The sequence below is a fragment of the Marmota flaviventris genome, chromosome 3 (assembly GCF_047511675.1).
Source record: "Marmota flaviventris isolate mMarFla1 chromosome 3, mMarFla1.hap1, whole genome shotgun sequence".
Lineage (NCBI taxonomy): Eukaryota > Metazoa > Chordata > Mammalia > Rodentia > Sciuridae > Marmota > Marmota flaviventris.
In genome coordinates, this window is record NC_092500.1 from 62,623,577 (window position 1) to 62,641,991 (window position 18,415).

At 46.9% G+C, this 18,415-nt stretch overlaps 1 protein-coding gene across 1 annotated transcript; it reads left to right on the forward strand.

Annotated features, from left to right (window-relative positions):
• Positions 1-6,148: 6,148 nt before the first annotated feature.
• On the forward strand, positions 6,149-8,168 carry LOC114103851 (glycosylation-dependent cell adhesion molecule 1-like). The gene is made up of 4 exons (XM_027949699.2): positions 6,149-6,212; positions 6,909-6,953; positions 7,674-7,939; positions 8,145-8,168. The coding sequence occupies exons 1-4, from the start codon at positions 6,149-6,151 to the stop codon at positions 8,166-8,168; spliced, it is 399 nt and encodes a 132-aa protein (XP_027805500.2).
• Positions 8,169-18,415: the final 10,247 nt, after the last annotated feature.

Here is an 18,415-nt window from a genome sequence, read left to right on the forward strand (position 1 = left end):
AATTTATAATATTAACCACAACCTTGCGTAAAGGAGTAGCTTTAGACTTGATGCGGCAGATTGTAGCTCCTCTGTGGCGTGTTTTTGTTTTTTGGTTTTTTGTTTTTTGGGTTTTTTTTTTGGTACTGGGATTTGAACCTAGGGGTGCTTAACCACTGGAGACACATCCCAGTCTTTTTCATTTTGAAACAGAGTCTAGCTAAGTTGTTTAGGACCTTGCCAAGATGCTGAGGCTGGCTTTGAACTTGCAGTCCTCCTGCCTCCTCCCTATTTGCTGGGATTATAGATATGTGCCAATATACCAGGCTCTACTGTGACTTTCAAAGATAATTCTAACATTCTGTCAGGATAGCCAGCTTCAAGGTGGTAATGATTTACAGTAGGATCACTGTGTCAAGCTGATTGGGTATCGTTTATTTCTTTGTTTTTGTGCTGGGGATTGAACCCAGGATCTTCTGTAAACCTGGCAAGTGTTGTACCACTGAGCTATATCCCCAGACATAATCAAGGTTTTTAAGGACTATATTGTTATTATTTGTTGCTTTTCTTTTTCTTCTTTTTCTCCTTTGAGATGAGATCTCACTTTGTTGCCCAGGCTGGTCTCAAACTCTTGGGTTCAAGCAATCCTCCTGCCTCAGCCTCCCAAGTAGCTGGAACTGCAGGCATGTGCCATCGTTCCTGGCTTTAGGACTACATTGGGATAGAAAGCAGGAGAATTATCCCTGAGGTAGGACTATAAACATCATCTGCTGCCCATCACGGATAAACACTGTCTGCTTGGAGCCTTTTCCCTGGTAGCCACTGAAAAGACGGCATTTGCAAGATCAAAAGCATCATACCAAGTGTTCTATCTTAGTAAAGATGTTCCATCTGGCACAGCAGCTGCAATTAAGGCTACCACTTGGTTAAATTAGGACAGTCTACTGTCATCTGCTGTGACATAATCAGCTTTTGCAAGGGTTATACCAGAGAACTGAACAGAGTACTGTTCTCTACCATTCCATCTGGTGCATGATTACTTCTGATGGACTGTGTTAGCCAAACAATGGGCTCAAACAGTTTGAGAGACTTCTACTTCCACTTGGCCTTTCTAACCATAACAGTTCTCAATAAGCCAAAGAATAAATGTGTGGGTTCTGCTGACAAAAAAATACATCATTACAACAGAAGAGTCTTTTTCTGCCTCTGAATATTGCAAAGAGTGGCAACAGCCAGCTTGCTACTGAAGATAAATGGCCGAAAGACAGGCTCCCAGACAGAGAAGAGCCATGGGAAGAAAAGGAATCTGAAGTCCTTGATGATTTCATTGAGCTGCTGAATTAACCAAGCCTCGTTCAGTATTCCTGTTAGGTGAGATAGCACCTTTTTTTATTGTTTGAGCTAGCCAAATTAGAATGTCCATCACTCACAGGCAAGAGGGTCCTAGCTGAGGTTATCCAGGAAACGGAGTGTTCTGAATGACATTTAGGGGAGCTCAGAGACAGGAAGACCCCACTTTCACAACACACTGGAGCAGCTGGGGAGAGAGCAGCTTTTGCCTTATTTCTAGTCACGTTCAAATGGTTCCTCCTGAGTGAGCCTCCAGTTCCTCCTTCAGAGCCAATGGCTGATGTGTCATATCATATGTCACAGCCATAGCCACTGTCTCTGCAGGAAGGTCTGAGCCAGAAGTGGCTCCGCCTGAGCAGTCTGTGAAAATACTCTCCATATGAAAGAGAATGGGTTCTGAAAAACGTTGTCCATGTGGGCTGGTCACTCAATGTCCCCATGGAGCTCAGTGAGCTGGATCGGGTGTGTGTGAGTGACCCTGGGTGTGAGAACTGGACAGGCTAGCTACACTGGAAGCTGCAGTTATGGACACATCTCTCAGTCACTCCCCAACCTATGAAGGTCAGGGCTGTCATCTTTCTATCCTCTTGTAGCCCTTAGGAGTGACTCCTCAAGCTACATAAGCAATTCCCAAATTGAAGGCTCTGTGTCCAGAACTCTGGTCTGTGGGATTGTCTCCTGGTGTGAGGACTGTGGGCTGTGAGAAGGGCTATAACACATCAGCGTGGTTGGATGTTAAGCAGCCTGGGGGCAGGATGTCTGTCCTCCATGATAAAAAATGGCTGAGTGCACAGTGGGAGGGATGGAGGTTGCTATTGAGGAGAACGGAGGAAAAACCTAAAACAGATATGGTTGTGACCCATTATGGTCACATCAATGTGTCAAGGATGCTCATATTTCTATTAATTTATTCAGGGGATATGTGTGTGGGTTATTACAGGGGCCCTTGTTTAAGGATGTACTGGCTTTAAAACATAGGTATTTATTTATTTGTTTTGCAGTGCTGGGGATTAACCAGGGCCTTGAGACCAGGGCCTTGAGAATGCTAATAACATAGGTATTGAATGATTGAATCTCTCTCTCTCTCTCTCTCTCTCTCATACACACACACACACACACACACACAATAACACTCTCTGACTCCCCAAATCTTTGCCACAGAAGAAGTTTGAGCTTTTGCTTAGAAGCCATGCTGTCAACCTAAGATAGGGTTGTCCCCAACACCTCCACTTCAGAACTTCCCTGGACTCTGGTTTTAGAAGAATATTCCTGGGCTGCATCCCAGGCCTACTAAATGAAGAGGAAAGAAATTCAAAAAAACTCCCTCAGCTGTTTCTGATGTGCACTGAAGTTTGAGTCTAACCAGCCTGATGCCCTTCTCCTTCTAAAATGAAAACCTCCCAAGAAGTTCACCCTGGACCCAAGGGGCTGTCAGATATTGGAACAAGAACCCTAGATGGCCCTGGAAAGCCATCTGGACCTTCCCTCTCCTTGCTGAGGAGGACATTGAGGCCCAGAGAAAGGGCATGGCTGGATAGAGATCATATAGTGGAAGGGGTAGCAGAGCTGAACCTTAGATGCATGTGTTCTGAGTTAATATCGTCAAATGAAATTGATTTTCTTCCCATTTATAAGATGCACTCAGGTGACAACCAGTGACAGAAGGAAGGAAGAACAGGAACCATTTCAGGAGGCCTCCTGGAGTACAGGGTACAAATGTAACTGAGCCATAAGCCCCTCTACTGCTCTGGCAAATCTGACGCCAGGTCCAGAGCTCCTCTAGGCATGGGTTTTCTCCTCTGTCTCCATATTTTTTTTTTTCATGATACTGCGCATTGTATCTAGGGGCACTCTGCCATTCGCTTCCATCCTCAGCCCTTTTTTTATTTTGAGACAGGATGCCACTAAGTTGCCCTGGCTGGCCTTGAACTTGAGATCCTCCTGCCTCAGCCTCCCAAGTCACTGGAATTACAGGCATGTACCATCATGCCCAACTCTATCTCCGTTTCTCTGCTTCCTCCTTCCTTCCTCTACTGTGTTTATGTCTCTTTATTTTTGTATCTCTGTCTCAAAATTCACTGAGGAGGACCTTGTTGACTTAGAAACCATCCAATATGGAGCACCAGAAAAGACAGCTCTCTCACCCTGGCCTCCTCAGAAGCTACTGGTCTTCCTTATATCCACCCTATTGAGAGTTGCCTCTGAATGAAGTCCAGATTCCTCACAAAACAGGAATGATCAAGATAATAAGGTCACTCTGACATTTATATGCAAAAACCCCTGTGACCTCTTTTCTCAGGAGGAAGTTACGATATGGCAGGCAACTTTCCCCACACCTGAACCAAGCACACAGGATGAGGCCGGGACCTTAGAGTGACAGGTCAGAAAGAGTATATATGGGAAGTCTTCCCTGCTTCTCCTGCTAGTCTGATGCTGGCCTGGAGTCTTGAAGGCCAAATTTAGCAAATAAATATAGAGCACATTAAATATGTTTTCAGACATATTTATTATGGCTTGTGCAATATTTGAGACATACTTATTCTGAATCTTTTTTCCATTCCTTATATTAAATCGACATTTGGCTGAGTGACTTCTATTTTAACCGGTACCTTGAGCTGGAAGAACAGGGACAAGATCTGTTTTGTTAGAGCTCTAAAAGCCGCATCATGCCTGGTAGACAGCAGGCACTCATTGAATTCTTTTTGAAATATTTATTTGTTGATGAAAGCCTCTGAAAGATCTCAAACACACTCAGGAGACACTTCATTGGGCAAACATGTCCCTAGGGGCCATCTTTGAATAAACAAATTGACTCATTCAATAAAGCCAGACTGGAGCATGCTGCAAATGTTAAGATCTATGCTAAATAAATCGAGATGCAGAGATAAACAAACTCTGGCTCTTGTCCTTGACATGGCAATTGACCAGTAAAACCAACAGATTTCAAATCACAATAGAATGTGATAAGTGCTAGACAATCAACCTCATAAGGCCAGGGACCAGATGGTTTTGTTTGCCATTACATCTCCAAAACTTGCACATGTCATTCCTCAACAAATAGTACTGGAATGTGATAATAAAAAGGTAACAATATGAACAATGCATTGTGGAGCCACCGAGGTGAGATGACTGACCAAGGTGCTTGTCTTCCCTCCAGTGGGGAGGTCTGGTCTCGATCATGATGCAGGAACATACCAAGAAGAAGGAGAGGCGACAGCAATTCTGAAAGAGAAGTAGCATGAACCCAGGTCTAACAGGTCACTGACTGGGGAATAACTCACAGAAGTAAGAGGTGAGGTTGGGAAGGCTGAGAAGACTGGGCTTGATCTCCTGGGTAATGGCTAGTCATTAAAGACTGTCAAGTAGGAAGCTGCATGAAATTCAGGAGATCCCCCCAGCATTAGTGTGGACGATGGATTTTGGTGGAGACAGAATGGAGGCCAGAAGAGCGGTGATGGGGGGTTTTTAGGTGTATCAGGAAATAAGCCTACAGAACTGAAATCCTGTCCTCGTGGACACACTGTGACTGCCCTTATTTGTCCATGTCCTGCTCCTACGTCCCCTGAGGTACAGGAGGGAAGATTGATGGTAAGAGAGGGAATCAGGAAGGAAGGAGAGGGGAGAGGTAGCCCAAGACAAACTTCCTTCACCTCACCATCTTGCCTAAGGAGAGGACTGTCCTGCAGCAATTGGAGGACAACTGCCAGCTCCTGGGGCTCTCCTCTCCAGGAAAGGAAGGACTCTAATGAACTGGCACAGCCCAGCGCTCACTGTGGTCTATAGGCCTATGCTGCGCTCCGTGGGACCCCACATGCCCAGCCAGCATGCTCCCTGCTGAGGGCAGGACGCTCCGTCTCAGGGTTGGCAGCCCTCTCCTGCCAGGAGATGATCCAGAAACAGAGGTTTCAGAGGGTCATGAAAACTTCCAGCTACATGAGGACAGAGGAGATCTACTAACTGAGTCCCTAGGCCCAGGACCAGAACCCAAGTCCTAGGCCCACCTTCCACCTCCTCTCCAGATCCCTCCTCAGGAAACCTCCTGCTTCATCTTGCCCACTAGACTCTGGATGTGGAACTAGTCTGACCTGGTTCAAATGCACCCAAATATGTGACTTTATACAAATCACCTCACCTCCGTGAATATGAATTTCTATGCCAATAAATAACCTCCTGTCACGAATTAAATGAAATATCCCACGGGAACAAACTCTGGACAGTTTCTTGGAATTCCTGTAACAGCCTCACTCCTGAACTGTTGGGGAGATTTATCTGCACCCTAGAGGGCAATTTGACCCCTCCTTGATTCAGTCACCCAATTAATATTTTCCAGGCTCCTACTTTGTACCAGCTACTTGAAAAGTATTGGGAAAACAATGCCAGCAAAATGGGTAGAATTCCAGTCGTCATGGAAGATCCATTCTTCTGTGGGAGATGGATATTAATTGAATGATTGCATGAATAAAAGTAAAAAAAAAAAAAATACCAGTCATGAGTACCATGAAGGAGGGGAACTCGGACCCAGGAAATTATTCCATAGGCATACACGATGGAGCCTGGGGCTGGCACACCTGTGGCATGGCCCTGGCCAGGGGGAAGGCTGGGGGCCTTACTTTCCTGTTAACTAGTTTCCCAGAATCTCCAGTTCCCAAAAATAAACATATTCAGAACAGGGAACTTAGAAGGGGAAACCTGGTTTGCTCCAATCCCAAGCCAGTTTCCCCATAGTCCATTCTTACCCCCAAAATAAATAAGGCCCCTTCCGGACTGCCTCCTCACTAGAGCCTCCCCCAGGACAAACAGCTCCTGCTCCAGCTCCATCATGAAGCTCTTCGCTGTCCTGCTGCTGGCCAGCCTGGCCTCCACCTCTCTGGCCATCCTTCATGGTGAGTATAGCCTCCTTCTCATTCCCTCGGTCCCCTAGAGGTCATCGAGTTGTCATCTGGGAGAATCAGCACAAGGGAGGCCCTTTCTAAATCCTTGTAATGTGCTATGCAGAGAGATGGGGAGATGCAGAAGAGAAAGTCCACACTTGGGCTGACCAAGGGATGGAGGTAGGGAACCAAGGCATATGACCCTCGGGATCCTGCAACCCAGAAAGCTTGAGACTGGGGCCAAGGGAGATAAGCTAGGCCCAAATCAGGGTGGAATATGGGTCAACAGAGATTCAGATTGGATCTCAGCCTCTGGCAATGGTGAACTACCCAAGCAGAGTCAGTACCATCCCTGGACCTCCTTCTCTCTCTGTATGATCACACACACACACACACACACACACACACACACACACACATTCAATAGCTATTTAGTAGCACTTACTCTGTGTCAGACACAGCTCTAAGGACTTGGGATCCACTAACAGACTAGACAGTCCTCAATCTTCATAAGATTATATTCAAGGAGAAAGAAAATATAATAAACATTAAATAAATTACCTAGAGGGTTAGAAATGAGAAAAAAAAAAAAAACATTAGAAAAGCAAGGGAGATTGGGAATGTTGGGGTATGGGGTTGGTTATAGAGGAATGACTCACATGTTAGCTGTCTTGAGACCCCTGGAGGCTTTAATCTCTTCTTTTTCAGAATCAGAAGATGAAATCCCTTCGAAGACTCAAGTCATCAGTGACTGTAAGTCTCACACTAGTGTCCTTTAGAATAAGATGGTGGGGGTAAAAAGTTGTTCGATAAATGACAAATTCCTCACCTGAAGAAGTGGAGTAAAGACAGTCCCTCTTGGTGTTGGTCTTAATCCTTCCTGCTGCAATAACTGGCCAAGATCTGGGGAACAGGAACCATTTGAACAGCGTTCATGCTGACTAGTCATCAGAGCCTGGAGTGGGACCACACCTCACATCCAAACGCTAGCCAGAAAAGGGCCTCAGTTCACCTAAGGCAAGGATGCCGTAGGGTCACCAGTTCCAGCCTCCTCACCCCCATAATCCCAAAACCATGCACATGGGGAGGTCTGACTTTGTAGATTATCTGTAGACATGGGTTAATCTCAAGTGATAATATCCAGAATTCACAGGAAAAAAAAAACAATATTTATGAATTCCTCCTATGAACCAGACAAATGTTAGCCGAGTTAATTTCTTTTAACTGGTTAGGTGGATTCGGTGAGAAGAGTGTAATTCCTAATCAATGTCATTCAAACTCAAATAGGTACCTCGGCGGTGCTCGTAGAATTGGCTTGGCACAGGACATCTATCCCACTTGTATGTTGGTTCAGCAACATACAAGTGGGATACACCCTGATGCCCTGAACACGTTAAGGGACGGATATGGCAATGGCTGACTGCTTCTCACCAGGAGCTCTTTCTCTGCCCCATACTCCCTCCATCTCCTTAGTCCCAGCTTCCCAGTTTGCTTCTAACAACCATCCCAGGAAAGCCTCTATCTCCAGTGAGGACCTCACCGTGGAGCCTTTCATCTTCAGTGAAGAGCTGATTTCCAAAGAGAACGTGGTGGTAAAATCCACCAGACCAATGAGTCAAAAACCTGAAATCCTTCACCCCATACTCCAAGGGGACAGTTCCAAAAGTTCCATAGAAGAGACAACAGAATTCACTCCTACTGCTGGTATGAGCCAGGGAAGAGAGGAAATGACTGGGGAGGTGTTGAGAAGAAAAGGGCAGGGGTGGGGGAGCCACTTGGATGGGAATAAAGCGGGGTTAGAAAGAGGGGGAACGAGAATGACATATAAGTGAGATCAAAAGACCCCACTGATTCCTAGTTCTGTGGAAGGTTGTTGCCAGAATGCTGGGAAGGGTTGGGAGAGAACCAGCCTGAACTTGACATTTTTCTCTCCATATTTCCCAGCAACCACCTCGGAGGGAAAACTGAACAAGTTTGGCAATAAAATGGGGAAGGATCTGAAGAAAGCAATCAAAGGAATCTTGGACTATCTGAAAAGCCTGATACCTGATGCCAATGATGTCATGAGGCCCTGAGGACAAGGACTCTGCATCCCAGGCTGGGCCATGAGAGGTGCCTACATCACCCATACTGCACTCTTCCCAACCACCATCTCGCAGCCCCTCAAATCCAGGCATTAAAGCATTCAACCCAAACGCAGCTCTGTGGTGACTTTGTGGGAAAGGAGGCAGGAGGCCCCCACTATTCTTCCTCAACTCCCCAACCCCCTTGAGTTCAAACCTCTCATTCTCCTCTGCTTACAGACCTGTTCAAGTCTCTGCATCCCACAACATCCTTGGCGAAGCCTTGACACTGCTCGCCCTGCCCCTCCACGTCATCAGAGTGGCACCTCCCTGCAGTCTGCCCTTTCCCACCCATAGCCTACCACTATTCCCCCCCAAATCACTGACAACAACAAGTCTCACAGCTCCCTCTCAGTCCTGACTCTGCATTGTCAATGGAGGACTGGATCCCTTCTAGAAAATTCCCCTCGAAAGTTTCCAGGACACTGCACTCTCCAAACTCCCTGTTTATTTTCTAGTACCTTCTTGCCTTCTCTCCACCCTCCTTCCTCTCCACCCTCATCTGCCAGAACTTCTCAAGGTGGATCACTTTGATTTACTCACTCCGCTAACATCCACCAGTGTCCACCATGTGCCAGACCCATCTACCTAGAATGTGCCCATCTCCCTGTGGCCCTGGGCATGCGGAACTCGTTGGGTAAAAAAGAACATGAGAGAATGAAAGTCTCTTTGTGTCTTCCAAAGGAAGAGAAGGCTGTCCGCTCAAGGGCAGGTAGGATGGCAGGAAGGAAGACACCTCTGGTCTCTGGCACCCTATTCCAAGGACACAGGAAAGGCACTCAGGATACCAATAGAGCAGCTGACCTACCACAGTGCAGGACTGGCAGTATCCTGGCCCAGGAATATCTGCAAGAAGTGTGTTCAGAGCCGAAGACAGATACAAAAATCTCCTTCCTTCCTTTGCTTTCTCCTGGTGTAGAAAGTAGCCACCTGTCCACTTTCCCTTGCTTAGTACCCACTCCCACAATGCCACCAAACCAGACAAAAATTTCTACTAAGAATTTTTCTCAAGCCATTGCTTGAGACACTGCAAAAAATTCTTGCCAAAATATCAAAGATTGTGGAGTTCAGGAAGAAACTGGAAAGAAGGTTTCCTAAGATTAAATTAGAAAAATTGAAGTGTCTTGGAGGAAAGACACTCTCCAGTTCAGACCACTACAGAAAATGACATGAGGCCCATTGCCCAGTGGCAATCAAAGTGTCCACCTAACTAATGACTAGACAGCTGTGCCAATAAGGCCCAAATGCAGGGCTTCCTATTAAAACTAGATAAGAGGCCAAAGAGTAAAGGGGCCTTCTCCTCTCTCCCGTACTCTCCCCACCCCAGCCCACTCTCTAAGTGAGCAGAGACAGAGTGGGAGGAGCCACTGCCAGGCTTTCACTCCCAAGGCCATCTCCTGTCCCCCAGGAGGGAATGAGGAAGGAATGCAAAGGTGGGCTCCCTCCAACCTGCTCCTCTGTCTGAAGGGAACATATAAAGGAGAAAGCCTCCAACATGAGCACCTGCTGTTTTCTCAATGTGGAAGGCTTAACTGATGGGCCTGTGATCAATCACAGGCGGGAATGGGAGTGGGAGGGAGAAGACCAACAGGGCACCAGGATGACCACCCATTTTGCAGACATTTGGCCATTTGTGACCAAACACGTGACCATGTGGCCCGCAGATTTATAAAGCTCTCATTATGTGGCAGGCCCTATTTCCAAGTGCTTTACACATATTTTCTCACCCAACCCTTGCAAAATACTTTAATATTTGTTAATCACACTTCCAGGGGGGGAAAAGTGGGGTACAAGTTCTCACCCACTCTTCTTTGTATCCTCCTGGAATCAGTGAGGTGGCCAAGCTGCCGTCGGCCCCAGAGACCTCTGGATTGGGTCCTAGTAGGACAGGAATTAACTCCAAAACTGTACCATGCCCTAGACTCTACTTCCTCTCTGCAGTCAGCTCAGTCCCATGGCTCAATACAGCTCCCTTGAGGCTTACCAAATAAGCACTGAGTGACAGCGTCAAATATCAAACACTTCAACCCCAGCAAACAATAAAATGCCCTTAATTTGAACATAAACTCCCTCCTAATTTCAAGAGGAGCAAATAATAAAACTGAAATTAAACTCTCTTTTAAACTAAAATGAAAGGAAATAAAAGTCTGACGCACACCCTCCCCGGGTACCCATTTCTTATTTTGCTCCTTATTAGCCAGGGGGACTCACTGCAAAGGAATCTAGATCTGGCCATTGGCTGCATCCTGGTCTTTTTCCCCCTGAAGTGGTAGTACTTCCTCTAGCTTCTTCAAAGTTCACTTACTCCATCCCCAAGCAGCTCAGGGATCCATCTTTTTTCAAAATCAGTGTAACTAGGACACATGGGAGTCCATGGCACCAGCTCCACACCTACAAAACTTAGGAACTCAGCATATTCTCAGGTCCCAGGGAAATTCTGTGTCCATTATCTAGTGCATGGTTTTTGGTGGTGCTGGGGTGGGAGGGGGGTCAGGGAGAACCCTTTAACACAGGTTCAAGGGGCATGAGGAAGAGATGGAAGGCCAGAGTCAGCCACAGCACTTCCTGTGTGTGTGGCTGTAAGGTCTCCAGCCGTGTATATCTCACTGGGCTCCTCCTGAGGGTCATCAGCAGGCAGCTCATGGTGGCACAGGGTACAGATGCAGCTGGAAGGGAAGCGGTGATGCCAAGGCATCTCAGTGACAGTCTCTCCCTCCTCCTCAAATTCCAAAAGGCAGGCAGAAGCTTTGATCTCAGCAGGAATTGGCTTGTAATGCCAGCAACACACGTGGCAGAAACCTGGAGACTTCTGAGAAAGACCAGCGAGGATACTCTCAGTCTGCACCACTTAAACTTGAACCTCAAACAGAGAACTCTCCTAAGGAGGGTTAATTCTGGCATGAAGTTACCACTAGAGGGTGGTACTGCGCACTGTCTTTTGGGTTATCATGTTATAGTTAGAGATTTAAAGTATTGTTCCCAGAAGTCCCAATTTAACTCAACTAGACCTATTTCTCTTGTGCACGAGTTTCATCCTCTCAGTAACTGTGAGGCAAGGCTCCTGGGCATGTTTCTTCAAGGCCTGGGCAATATCCCCACAAAAAAATAAATAAATAAATGAAAAAGAAAAAGAAAGAAAGAAATGAACAACTGTGCCCCTCTGAAACTTACCTAGTAGCGTTTGCAATCTCTACACTAAACCTCTAGGTCTGAGCCACTGTCCACAATATTTCCTGGGTCCATGCTCCCTCTAGTGGCCTCCTTCTCTTTTGCATCCTTGTTAAATTTCTTGGGGCCTCCTTCACCCTCCTGGTCTAGTAAGGAATGAATCTTCTACTCTTCTCTAGTTTTATCCTTAAAAGTACTTAAGCATATAAACACTTCATTTTTCCTTTTAATCCATCTTCAGCATGGACGCTAAGAGCTCAACGTTTCTCCCAGAAAAAATCTCATCCTTTCTCCCAGCTCAATCAACAGAAACACCTTCTCTCTTTTCCTTTCTCTCTGACTTTTCTCACTACAGGACCAAGACTTGAGCCAGGCACTGTGGTGAGGGCCTGTAATCCTTAGCAGCCTGGGAGGCTGAAGCCAGAAGATCGGAAGGTCAAAGCCAGCTTCAGCAACAGTGAGGTGCTTAGCAACTCAGACCCTGTCTCTAAATAAAATACAAAATAGGTCTGGGGATGTGGTTCAGTGGTTAAACCCCCCTGAGTTTTCTCCCCGGCATCAAAAGAAAAAAAGGAAAAAGACCAAGACTTGTTTCTGACATGAACCCCAGGCTCCCTGAATAAGTCTGTTCTATAAGGACAGAGCATTCCAGGTACAGGACTTATTCATTGTTCTTTCAGGTTGGTAATCATTCCACTGAGGTTTTTTTCCACTTTCTCCTACAATGACATTTCCTCTCTACAGGGGTCCTATTCCTTTATAACTGTGGTTAGTCCCACAGCGGGCCTCTGAAATCCCCAGCCCCAGTCAGAGCTTAATAAATGTACAACTCCAAGCCAACTGGAGATTATGTGGCAGGAAATAATTCCAGAAGCCTGTGATCAGATCATAAATTAAATCCCTCCATGATTCCTGCTGTGGCCCTGAATGCAATCTCAAAGTGACAGGAAACTGGGACAGCCAACCTAGCATCACCTACTGAAGACTGACACACATAATCTGAAGCCAAAATTTCACAGTCTGGTTGTCTATACTCCATGGAATTGGGGAAATTTCATTCCAGCCTCAGCTGCATTTACAAAGCAGCTGGTCAGAGTTACTTTCAGAGCTTTTGCCTATTAAAATCCACTATATAGAATCCCCTTTAAGCTTACCCTCAAGGCCCCAGGGAGCTCCACCTGCATGCCATCCCTCTGAGCCCAGTCAATGGAGAAGGGGACGAGAACAGGAACAGAAAAGGAGACCCAAGTGTCCATTTTATTAACGGCCAGACAAGTGCCACACCACCCAGAGCACTCTGACCTCGCTGGCAAAGCTGGACTGGAGACTGTCATTGAGACACAGCCCAAAAGGGACCACTTTGCCTTCCTTCTGCCTGAGCCACCAAACAGAGAAGGAATTAGCAGAGGAGAAAGAGGGGGGAAGGGAAGCTGTGTCCAAGCCTGTGCCCTTGTGAGAGAGGGCAGGAGAGAAAGGCAAGTTATTCAGGAACATTCCTGTTCATGCATTAACTCCACCCTTCTGTGAAACGTGGTCTAAAGTTCTGTCTCACCAGCTGTCATAGCATCCAACCCTACAGGAGGGAGCGGTCACCAGGAGAGGAGAACCTTTCATCTGGTATCGGTTTTCTAATTACAAATTACCATGATCCATCTTGCTGGTTTAAAACAACACAGGTTTATTATCTTGCAGTTGTGAAGTTCAGAAGTCCCAGAAGGGTCTCACTAGGCTAAAATCAAGGATATGTCAACAGAGCCACATTCCTTCCCTGGAGGCTGTCGAGGAGAATCTGCTTCCTCGCTCTTTCCAACATTCTTTGGCCCATGGCCCCTTCCCTCTGTTCCAGCAACATCTGGTCAAGGCTTCTCACCCGCCATCAATCAGGTTCTCTCTTCTTCCTCCCTTGTCCACATTAAAGGATCCTTCCTATTACCTTGGGCCCACCTAGATAATCTAGATAATCTCCCTATTTTAAGGCCAGTGGATCAGCCACCTCGATTCTATCTGCAAATTTCTCCACTCATGACAGAAATGAACTTACTCACAGGTTCTGGGGATTAGGATGTAGACATCATTTGGGAAATTTATTCTGTTTGCACATATCTCCTGCTCCTATGGGACTGGCCGTCACCTTAGGTCACAGGAATCAGTCTCTGAAGATACTCTAAACCATCTAGGCAGATACTGAGATCTACACTTTAACCCGGTTGCTCTCAGAGGAAAGAGGGCTAGTTACCACGTTCCTAATGTCACACCTCTTAATGTTGACCTCAAGGACCCAAGTCAAAGCCTCTAGGGATCTTGTTATCCAGACCCCCAATTCCACTTGGCTCTGCCAGCCCCTGGTCCAACCCAATCTCTACCCAGTCTCTCCCTCCCAAACCCTTTCATTGTGGCTTGTAGAACTCCTGACCTGTAATCAGCAATTCTTTGATATTCCCAATGTCTTATTTTGTATATTTTACCACTTAATCTTTTTTTTCTCCCAGTATTGGGGATTGAACCCAGGGGCACTCTGCCACTGAACTATAACCTCAGCCTTTTTTATTTTTTATTTTAAGACAGGGTCTCTCTAAATTGCCGAAGCTGGCCTCAAATTTGCAATCCTTCTTCCTCAGCCTCCTAAATTGCTGGGATTACATTTGTGTTCCATTGCTCCTGACTTCTGTCAACTAAACTTGATAACATTTTAAGACTTCTTGAGAATCCCACAGCCTCTACAGTGCTCTCAAGTGGAAACTGTCTACTCCCTTAGCTGCTAATCACCTCAGAACCAGAAGGTGCAAAGGGGTGGCCTCCTTATTTTGTATCACTGCTTCTAAACCATATCATATCTCCTTTCTTTCCTTAAAAAGCTCCCTCCTTGGAAGCTCAGGACCAGGCTGCCCTGCCCCTCAGCCCCTCTCACTCTTCATCGATGACCTTAGCACCTGTTCTTCCCTCACTTGCTCTTGTCCTCATTCTTGAGGACATTGAGCATTCATGAAAATCACTTCACCAACACTCTGGCTTCTCCGTCCTTGATCTTTGCACCTCAGCCCACACAGTGCCACAGGAACCTCCAAAATCCTGATTTCAAGGACCCACCCTCTTGCCACAACCTCCTGTCCTTCCACCTCCATTACTCCAAGAGTCCCCTTGTTACGGATCCTTGACCTGTTCCTGACCTCCAGTTCAGTGACCCCGCCATTTTTTCCGTGTACCTGATGACTACCCCCAGCTTCCCTACAGCTGGATGCCGTCATCTAACCAGATATTGGTCAGTAGGATGTGAGTGAATATTAGGGCAAATTATGACTGGTGTCCTTGACAGAAGAGGAGTCTGTCCTCCCGGTCTCCTTTCTAAACCCTGCTCACTGATTGGAATGAGATGCCGAGGTGAAAGCTGGGGCAGCCACCAACGAGAAGCCACATCGTGAAACAAAGCAGCAGGATAGGAAGTCCCAGGTGTTGTGCAGCCACCATGTCACCCCGTTTAACTTCCATTCTTTTCATACCATGTCATTATGACCTAAGTACTACACCTAAACAAATGCTTGAATACCTTTGCCCACCCCGTCTTCCTAACTGATTAAATATCACCACCTATGTTCCATTTCCCAAGCCAAAATTTAGAAGTCAATTTTTGGGGTGGGCAGCACAGGGATTGAACTCAGGAGCATTCAACCACTAAGCCACATCCCCAGCCCTATTTTGTATTTTATTTAGAGACAGGGTCTCACTGAGGTCTTACTTTTGTGAGAGGTTTCAAAAGTGAGGTCTCACTTTTGCTGAGGCTGGCTTTGAACATTCAATCCTCCTGCCTCAGCCTCCGGAGCCACTGAGATTACAAGTGTGTACCACGGCACCCAGCCTAGGAGTTGATCTTGATTCCCGTCTTTCCCTCAGTGCCCCCAGTCAATACATAAACAAGTCTGCAGACTCCATCTCCAAAACATATCTCGACTTCCTCCCTGTCTCCCCATCTCCTAGCTCCACCACCATTATTTACCACCTGGACTTTTGCAGTTACTTCCTGACTGATTTCTTCCACTCTTCTTCTTCTGATCCATCCTCCATTCAGCATTTAGACAAGTGATCTTTTGTTTGTTTGTTTGTTTCTGGCAAGTGAAATTTGTAAAGAATGTATCAGATCATGTTAATTAGATGTCTACTCAAAAACCCTTAGGAGGTGTCCAATTTCACTTCAAATAAAATCCAACTCCACCAGGCCCTACAAGGCCCTGCATAATCTGGTTTCCAAATACCCGCCAGCTCACACCATCCAGCTCTCCTGCCCGATACATCACGGCCACGCTGCCATCCTCCCTGGTCCTGGACACACGGGCATCCTTCCCCAGCTCGAGACTCTTATCCTGGGTTCCCCTTGCTGTTCGCGCAGGTGCCCCTCTCCTTGGCTCACACACTGCCTTCATAGAGAGCTGCCCCGGCCACACCGTTTAGCACCTTCTCCCCGGTTCCTTCTGTCACCTCCCCTTGATATCCCCTCTTTGCATTTCCTATGCTCTGAAGTGATCTCATGTATACATTTGTTAACTTGTTCGTAGGCTTTTCGCCTCACAAAACCTATGCTCCATGAAACCTGGGAACTTACCAGTTGCTATTATTTACTCTTTTCTCTCCAAGACCTTGAACAATATTACCGGGAAAAGAGTTACGAGTTCAATGAATGAATCTGAATTGAACTCATGAGTTCAATGAATGAATGGTGAAATCAGCTGCTTCCTTGTTAGAAAGACATAAGTAAGGAAGAGAGGGTTCTGTCCAGCACTTGCCAGTTCCTCTCTTCTGATGGAAGTGGGCACAGGGAGTGGGAGCAGATAAGGGCCTTCCTCTCTCAGAGTGTCTGGGAAGAGAAGACCCCTGGGAAAGGCTGAGAAGGCGTCCTGCTCAGCTCTCCGGTCCCAGCCTCTGCATTCCTGGAGAGATGAGAGGCTGGCTGCCCCGGGAATTTGACACAGAATCAGAAATCCAGACACTAGAGTGAGGAGGCCAAGGTCCCACTTCAGGAAGGCTTCTCGACACACACAGGGGCAGGGGAACCTCGATGATTACTTTCTCTTATTGAGGGTGGAGTCTTAGGAAAACAGAACATCCCTCACCACACCCAGATTCCCTTCACAGAATCTGCAGAAGGGACAGGACAACCTCTACTGAGCCTGCTGCAGGCCTTTCCCCGACCCGAGGAGACAGGACAGCTGAGGCCTCAGATGACCTGGCCCTAGACTAGCAGAGCACTGATTCATTCCACTACTGGCTCTTTTTTCTGGATCCCCGGGGCCCTTTTTCAGAGTCTTTCATCAGTGTACTCCGATAGATAGTTTCAGAAAGACCCAGGATTCCAAAGCATTTTGTTGGGAAAAGCCCCTGGACAGCCTCCACTTGGGCACTTCCGGCAACAGAGATCTCCTCCAGGTTCTGGGCCTCGGATGGAGCACTCTCCCTCCCAGCCAACCCCAGACTCTCTCCATCACATATCCATAGTTCAGCCTGCTGAGTGGCACAGTTAAGTGCCATCCATGTGACAACTTTAAAAATATCTGAAAACAATTATCATTTCATTAATAAATGCTACCATTTAACAAACTCTTACTAGGTACTGTGTGGAAAATTTTATGTACATTACCTTATTCAATATCTACAACATCCCTAGAATGTAGAGATCATTCTTCCCATTCCATAGATAAGGCAGTAAGCTCAGAGAAGCAAAGCGGCCAGCCAGCCCCAGGTCACTTGCATACTGGAAGAAGCAGGATTGTTCCAGGGCCAGACTGAAGCTCACACCCTCACCCCTCTGTTAAGCTGCACTCACTCCCTGCACCCCAGCAAACTGAGCCTCCTTCTCTGCCCACTGAACAGCATCAAGTCCTTCAAGAGTTTCTTCTCTGAAAAGCTAAAGCTCCCATCCTCTCCCATTTCCCCCATAAGCTTCAAGTTCAACGAAATCTTTGCAGCCAGAGCCTCATACAGAGAGGGCCCAATCTCCTCTCAGTCCTCAAACACAGCCCCAGCAAACTGCCACTTTCTGCTGTCCCCTCAGTCCCCCTTGAACATTTTACCTCCCTTGTCCCCAGGAATTTGTCAATCTGCCTTTCCCTTATTCTCACATTTTTCTTCCTCAAAGTCCCGCTCATCCAGAGAAAGGAGGGAAGGAAGAGGAAGGAAGGAAGGAAGGAAGGAAGGAAGGAAGGAAGGGAGGGAGGGAGGGAGGGAGGGAGGAAGCGAGGGGGAGGGGAGAGGAAGGGAGGTAAGGGAGGGGAGAAGGATGGAAGAGAGGGAGGGAAGAAAGACCCTCAGGCTAACTCCTATGTGCCCTCCTCTAAAAAGTCTTCTCCAATTTCTTTCCATTGCTCTTTCCTAAATGCTTACAAAGCCCTTATTTCTTATTTCTTGTTTTGCAGTTCTGAGTGTTTGCTCTCAGGTCTCTCTCCCAGTTGGGCTTCTCCTGGGCAGAAACTATGGCTTTAATCTCTTCACCCATGACAATATAGGTACTCGGTAAATGACCATCAGTTTCAAATGCAAACAGATTTATTTTTGATACTTCAGCTGGAAGAACAATGGTCAGACTGCAGAAATCCAAGAAGCAGGCCAATGTCAGGAATCGAGAGGTGACACTGAAGCCAGAATGAGACAGGCAGTCAGCCTAGATAGGTAAATCGAGTCAGATCAGATCAAGGAGGCCAATTCTGAGTGAGTCCGGGAAGTTGGAGACTGTCCCCAGAAGGATTGTTAATTCCTTCAGAGCCCATCCTCCACCCTTATCAGAACCTGCCCCTGCTCCAACCTGTTGCCAAGGTAACCCAGAAATTGCCCTCCCTACAGGGAGCTATGAGGTGGTTAATGTGTCCTTGGCTGTTCCATCCTGCCTTTCCCCCTTCAGCCCACCTGTTTCCCACCTTTGAGCCATGCCATGAGCATTCC

Excerpts from the sequence above, each read along its gene's own strand:
- LOC114103851 (XM_027949699.2), top strand. The coding sequence starts at position 6,149 with ATGAAGCTCTTCGCTGTCCTGCTGCTGGCCAGCCTGGCCTCCACCTCT. Across the intron at positions 6,954-7,673 it reads GACTCAAGTCATCAGTGACT|TCCCAGCTTCCCAGTTTGCT; the intron begins GTAAGTCTCACA and ends CCATCTCCTTAG. Across the intron at positions 7,940-8,144 it reads GAGAGGAAATGACTGGGGAG|CAACCACCTCGGAGGGAAAA; the intron begins GTGTTGAGAAGA and ends CATATTTCCCAG.